Below are 7379 nucleotides of genomic sequence, written 5' to 3'. Positions count from 1 at the left end.
AATGGAGCTATCGCCCAGGCTAAGGAACCAAGGGCACACCAGAAATCCAAACATATCCTAAGGAAGTACCACGTGATTAGGGAAATCACTGAGCGAAAGGATGTGGTCATTTGCAAAGTCGATACGGACGACAACGTTGCCGATCCGTTAACTAAACCACTGCCTCAGCCCAAGTATGAGAGTCATAGAAGGGGCATAGGTATAAAGCGCATCGATGAATGGCTTTAGGTTGTAATTGGATTAATGAAAAGGGGTTTTCATGTAATCAATTAGCTACATTCAATAAAAAGGAATAAAGGAGTTATTTCTGTCGTTAAATAATGGTTTAGTGTTTAATGGCGGTCCAAAATAATGAGGAATTCCAGGTAGGTTTATCAGATACGTGATCTGGTAAATGGAACCCTACTAAGTGAACGTGGAATAGATTCATTATTGAGTCCCTAGTCCAGGTCATTGCATGGACAACAATGACTCAAGAAGACTAGCATGGGAATTGACTGATAGCGCAGTTCCATGGGCTATAGGAATATGGTATTTAAGTCAATTACATGAATGTAGATTGGGGAATCTACATTGGATTAACCCAAAGATGAGAGTTTTTTTCAAGGAGTTGAAAAAGGCGTCACAAACTCTCATAGGCAAGATTGGAAAGATTCCGTAAACATGAGTGCTCCACTCATCTTATGTAAGGAATGTCGAACTTTGGTACTGTCAAACGCCGCGCCGTAAAAGGAGGTTATAAAGGCAGCATACTGGGGGAGACAGGATAGACATGAAGTTAAGTGAGAGTACAAGACTGGATGATGTCCTTCTATTAAGTTAGGAATAAGTATCTCCGGGCCACTTGAGGAGAAGCAACTGGAAAATGTGTGGCCGCACTCAAATGGATTAAGAGTTAATCATTTGAATTGACAGTTGTTCTCTGGATCAAGAAAGTCTGAACGGTGTGACGTATCAGATGAGATACTAAGCGACATGGGAATCGAGCATTGCACTTGTTCTAAGTACAAGTGGGAGACTGAAGGATTTATCCGTTCGGTCTGAAGGAGATGTCCTTCCGAAGGAGTGTCCTTCGACCAAGGTGGCAATGCGGTCAATTTGTCAGTTAGGATAACGATGACCACACGTAAAGATCATCCAGTCCGGTCCAATTAGGGATCGTAATGCTTTGCTAGAAGCCAACTACGATCGTCGGATCAAGGAGTTGATTCGCGACTAACATAGACCGGATCCTACAACGGGTTACACATAAGAGTGGTTACTTGATCGGAGAGATTTGACTAGACGGGAACTGGCTAAAGTTGGATGGGATTCAACTGGAAAGGCCGAAAGGGTCCGAATGGAGATTCGGGACAAGATAGAAGGAAGGCTCTTTGGGCCGGCCATGAGATGGCCGACCAGAGTAAGTGGGCCGGCCATATAAGGCCCATAGTGGGCTGCCCTGGCCGGCCACACTTAAGGGGATTATCAAAATACCCCAAAAAGGGTATTTTGGTAATTATCTTTTCTGTGACCCAGAAAATAGAAAACTTAATCTGAATGAGATTCTAATTAGGGTTTGTCTATATATTGGGTCAGTTGAGAACAGAAAAGGTGTGGATTTTTCTTTAAGGAAAATTATACAGCTCTCTCTCTCTGAATATACAGCTATTGGAGAGAGAGGAATATAGAGAAAAAGTTCCCATTCTATCAATCTAGTCAAGAAGAAGTGTTCTTCTCAACCTTCTAGTAAGTCCTAGCAGTCTGAAAGGAAGGGAGATCAAGTCTATTCACTCGGTGTCTCAAGTAGAGGAGCTACAGTTGGAGCTCTCGATCTTTGCATGCGATTGGAATGGTTCGAGGGAAAAACGCGTTAAGGTATTTATCCCTCTCTAGTTCATTGATTAGTTTATGCATGTCGATCCTGGGCAATCTAGTGTTAAACATGAGATGTTTGAGATTCCGCTTACAACACTAGTTAGTGTATAGGATACACAAAACCCTACAGTGTCACCAACAACTGATGACGAGACGGAGTACATGTGTCGGGTGCCTTATGCAAATGCAGTAGGTAGCATTATGTATGATATGGTGTGCACAAGGCCTGATATTTCACATGTTGTTAGTGTAGTAAGAAGATACATGGGTAGACCTGGGAAAGGTCATTGGCAGGCTGTGAAATGGATACTGCGGTATCTGGGAGGAACTGCGGAGCTTGGTCTGGTTTACGACAGAAGGGCTGACACTTCTAGACCGGTAGTTGGATTTGTAGATTCGGATTTTTCGGGGGATCTTGATCGGAAGAGGTCGCTGACGGGATATACGTTCACACTCTGCGGGAGTGCCATTAGTTGGAGAGCAGTGCTGCAGTCGGTAGTAGCTCTGTCTACAAGGGAAGCTGAGTATATGACAGCAACAGAGGCGGTGAAGGAGGCAATATGGCTGAGTGGTTTAGTTCGGGATTTGGGCCTGAAGCAGGAAGTGACAGAGATCTACTGCGACAACCAGAGTGCTATTCATTTGACCAAAAATCAAATGTACCACGAGAGAACTAAACACATTGATGTCAGGTATCACTTTATCAAGGACGTGATTGAACAAGGGAAGATAACGATGAAGAAGGTTTCTACGGCAGAGAATCTAGCGGATATGCTGACCAAAGCAGATACAACTTTCAAGTTTAAGCATTGTTTGGACTTGATTGGGATTTCCAGATGTTAGCCCTACCATGGCTTGAGCGACGATGGCTCAGAGGCGCTGAGCTATGATGGTGGTAGATTTAAGTCAAGAAGAGCATATTCAAGTCTAGGTGGAGAATTGTTAGAAGTGACTCGAATATGGATTGATATCGGACCCGGTTTACGACCCTCCAACCCGCTTACAAGGCGAAGGTCTCGGCCGAATTTTGGACCCGTTAGCGGAGCTGATTACTGAGACAAGGCTGGTATGCGAAGCAAGGCTGTGAGGCAGAGCTGGACTCCGACACAGAGCTTGGATGCGGAAGCTAGGCTTATGTCGGTGATTAGTGTTATCTGTGTATAATGTCGGTTGTAGAGAGTCGGTGAGGCGGTGGGATTAGGGTTTAGTGGCTACATAAACTAAACCATAAGGAGATATCAGTAACACAATCTCACGAATCTCTTGTGTAAACTTGTTTGCTTATCATAGTGGAAATCATCGTGCCGTTGTCGCCCTGGAGTAGGTCTCACCAACCGAACCACGTAAATCTTTGTGTTTTGTTCTTGATTGTTCTTTACTATTCCTATTGCTTATCTTGGATTACTCGTATTGATCACATTAAACCCCGATTGACATAACAGATTTCATCAACATCCTGGTCTTTTCTTTTTCCACAAAAGTTGAGAGCAAGGTAGAACGGATCAACAGCCAAGAAAGAGACCAGTGCAAGAGAAAGTTTGTCTGTTGCTGAGTAGGTGACTTGGGGAGAGATGAAGTATCAGTAATGCCTGTTGTTGTAAGTTTGGCATTGAAGTCCATGTTATCCAAACCATTAGTTGGAGAGACTGACTGATTATTGGTCCTGGAAACTTTTTGTAACTGAATTTTAAAACATTACCACCATCAGAAAGGATAGAATTTACCACTGCCAAAAGTGGAGCACTGAAGGCATTAACTAAAGCCACAAAGATAGGAAGAAAGCACACAAGGTGAAAGGTAAGCAAGTATCTGTTTAAATATTTGTTGTTCAGACTAAGGAAAACCAAATTCATAAACTAGCTATATTTGTGATTACACTGGTTTTGAGACTAGAGGCAAGAATCAACCGTGATCAATTGATTCTAATTAAGGTTCGATTAAAAAAACAAGATCATAATCATAACACATACAGAGAGAGAGAGAGAGAGAGAGAGAGATCTGTCACTGGCTTTGAACCTATCTAAACCATCTCAAAAGAGATTACATGACAAAGAGTTCATGTGAGGCACATATGATTAAATCTTGCAAATGCATCAATCTTTATCTGCTACCAGTCTAGAACTTATAGATGTCATTAAGAAATTAAACTGCGAGAAACATAACCATAATCCATCAGTTAATTGAAACCAGACGGAGTAATTTTAGAGAGAGGAGAAAATAGGAACTCCTGGTAGGGTCTGTCCTGCATCAACAATGAACTCGTTTCCAGTTATATACTCTGACGAGTCATGAATCAAGAACCTAACAAGCGATGTTAATGCTGGATCTGTTTCTCCAAATTTTTTCAGGGGAACGGTTCTTTCAGCGATTTTCTTGAGCCATTTTTTCTGCATGAGTTGCTCTGTTATCTCAGATTTGAAAAGTCCAGGACATATTGCATTCACTCTGATGCCATTAGCTCCTAATTCCAGTGCCATTACCTGTCACAAAAAATAAACACATTTGGTTGAGATCAGGAGGGTGTTTCAATAGGCACCCCTTGGTTAGCTATTGGCAGTCAGCCGGTCAAAGGCAACCGAGTGTCTTGAGTTGGATCAAGGGGGCACCAAAGAAGTGGGCCCACAACCGACATCGGACGGAGCCTTCAATAGTGTCAAAACAGGCTGATAAGAGACAGACATCACTTAACTTGACCGAGCCTTGACTAGGGTTAAAACAGGACTCTGGGGTGGCTATAGTCAAATGGGACTGTAGAATTTTCTGAAGGGAACTTCTAAGAGGGGTTCCTATTTTTGCTGAACACCCCTCCTTGCACAAGACTTCCTGTAGAACGAGGCAAACGGAAGGCGCCTTCAGAATTTCTCTTTACGCAACGTGTTTGGTAACTTGAACCCAAATAACAAGCTGGATCGAAAATATCATAGTCTTAATAGTAGCATTATCTAACATTAACCCTTCATTCGAGGTACTGGTTAAACTTTTTTTTATCATTTCATCATTCATTACCAACGTGGGAGTAGTAAATGGAAAAAGATCTAAGTGTAAAATGGAGTACCTTAGTGATGGAGTTCATGGCCGTCTTCGATGCAGCATAGGCGATACCTCCTGGTAATTGTCCACGTTGAAGACCAGCGATGGATGAGATATTGATTACTGATATTTTCAGATTCGCAGCACGACTACGTCTACATACAGACTTGGAGACTAGCCATGTTCCTGTTAAATTAGTAGCAATAACGTTCTTCCATTCTTCTTCGGACAAATCTATTGCTGAATTCACCCCACCTATATGCACATAGAACACAATGAGTTACAATATTATACAAACAGATAAACCTTTCTCCTGCAAGGACCATAGTTTGGGACTACATGAACAAATGATAGTGGCAGCTGATATGGCAAGAACACGAAATCATCATCCTTCACTTTACCCCACATGGGCTACCATATCATATGAATTGCTAATGTAGTCGAAATATATAGTACTGAGAGTAACAAGTTAACACTTCATATTGGAATTAAAACTATTTTGGTTAAGGTGAGGATTTTTCAATTTGGCTGCAGAGGTGACAAACATAGTTTTTTTACTTGCATGAGGCAGCATTGATTGTTCTTGAAGTAGTCATATCCATCCCCTTAAAATAACATATATTGCTCCCTTCATTAGATATTTATTTTAGGTCCCTGGCATCCAAAATATTCTTCGGGACCTAAAGACTTGGTCTTGACTTAGGAGCAACCTAAAATTTAGCCCAAAACTCAATTTGATTGTATTTTATATCATACTCTTCATCTTCACCTCATCTCAACTTCCAACCACCCGCTACCACCGATTCTTCTCCCCAATTTGTGCTTTTCTCTCTTCCTCTGTCTGAAAAGAACCCCATGAGAGACGTGATGGCAGATGAAGACAAAGGGGGACACCCTTTGTGGTTATATGCTGCCTTGCTGCTAAAAAGGATTCCTTCGTCTTCATCATCCCACGTTAGATCTTAAATCTATTGGAGTTCTTTCAGAGGGAGAAAGATAGGATGAGAGAGAGTGAAGAAGATAGATATAGAAAGAAAGAGAGTGAGTGAGAAAAATAATTGGTGGTGGGCGGTGGGTGGTGGTAGGTGGTTGGAAGTTACGGTGGTTGTAGAGGTAAGAGTTGTAATTCACTAGTTATTCGAGATGCTCTCCAAATCTGAACAAAATCCGGAGGTTATTTGTAGTCATAGGAAGCCCCACCCACATCATCATTCAATATCTCTTGGCCCACGATTTGCCAAACCACTTGGGCGTTCGGTCAAATGTGACTAGGATCGCTTCATAGTTAGAAAAACGGGCACTATGGAAAATATGCAGTTTCAATTAATCCAGCCAAAGTAAATTAGACCTAACACGATTCCAGAGAGTAAAACTTCAAGCATTTGGATACAAGTTAGATCTGAAATTTCAGACAATTCAAAGTCTATAGACAAAGAAAACCCCCATTGTGGGTCGGAGTCAGATCTGAAATTTTAATAGGTTCTTTTCAAATTTCCCTTTCAAAAAAAATGTCTAGAGATCTGTGTAGAGGTATGAAATAACTCATACTCCAAAAATCTTTGTTTTTCTGTGACTCTTCTAAAATGTCTAATGTGATCATAAATATTTTGGATTCATTCAGATTTATACTAATCAATTTCAAACAACAATTAATAAAAAAACAATCACCAAATATGAAATCCCAAATAAATAATCAAATCAAATTACCTCTAAAACCACCATTATTAATAAGAGCATCAATCCGACCAAATGCATCCCAAGCTTTTTGTACAGATTCATCAATTACAGAACCAGAAGCAGTCAAATCAAGTTCAACAGCAACAGCAACTAATTCACCTGATGAAGATGAAGAATTCATTAATTTATTATTGATTTCTTCACATAAGGATTTCAATCGATCTGTTCTTCGAGCAGCAGCAATTATCTTACAACCTGCCTTAGCAAGATCTAAACAAAATTCTAAACCTAAACCTGATGATGCTCCTGTTACCATTACTATTTTTCCGTTCAAACTCTTCCATGGTTCTAAAGTTTTTTCTATTACTTTTTCGGCCATTGGTTCAGTATCAAAAGGGTTTTAGAGGTTTTTGAAGATGGCAATTCTAGGGTTCTCGTTTGGTTCTTATAGGATGATATCTGGGTATTCAACGTCGTTTTTTCTCTCTCTTGAATCATGGTATGGGATTATGCATTAATTGAAGAACAAATGGAAACAGAGAGACAGAGAGAAGAATTTAAAGTGACAAGTGTTGCTGATGTTTGACTTATCTAGTGGTGCTTATAGCTGTAGATTTTTTTCCTTTTAAATATTATATTAAATTAAAATTATACCTCATACTAAATAAATCAAATGAAAATGTTACAAATATAAAACTAAAAGATAACGAGTCAAGCATGAAGATTTTTACTTTAAAACAAATAGATCTTAAAATATAAAGTAACGAGTAAAAGCGTAATCCCTAATAATTAGTCGGTAAAAATTAATGCGTCTA

The 7379-nt window shown here is 40.3% G+C and overlaps 1 protein-coding gene across 1 annotated transcript; it reads right to left on the bottom strand.

Annotated features, from left to right (window-relative positions):
• Positions 1–3766: 3766 nt before the first annotated feature.
• LOC147557164 (uncharacterized) lies at positions 3767–7082 on the bottom strand. Its single transcript, XM_086658154.1, has 3 exons — positions 6595–7082; positions 4913–5142; positions 3767–4337 (listed from the first exon to the last, which is right to left on the bottom strand). Exons 1-3 carry the CDS (start codon positions 6941–6943, stop codon positions 4059–4061), a joined length of 858 nt encoding a protein of 285 aa, XP_086514280.1. The 5' UTR covers positions 6944–7082; the 3' UTR covers positions 3767–4058.
• Between the last annotated feature and the right edge of the window lie 297 nt (positions 7083–7379).

Source organism: Eschscholzia californica, unplaced genomic scaffold, assembly GCF_041429995.1.
Source record: "Eschscholzia californica isolate CP2 unplaced genomic scaffold, dmEscCali1.0.p SCAF_2, whole genome shotgun sequence".
Lineage (NCBI taxonomy): Eukaryota > Viridiplantae > Streptophyta > Magnoliopsida > Ranunculales > Papaveraceae > Eschscholzia > Eschscholzia californica.
This window is presented reverse-complemented; position numbering and strand designations above follow the sequence as displayed.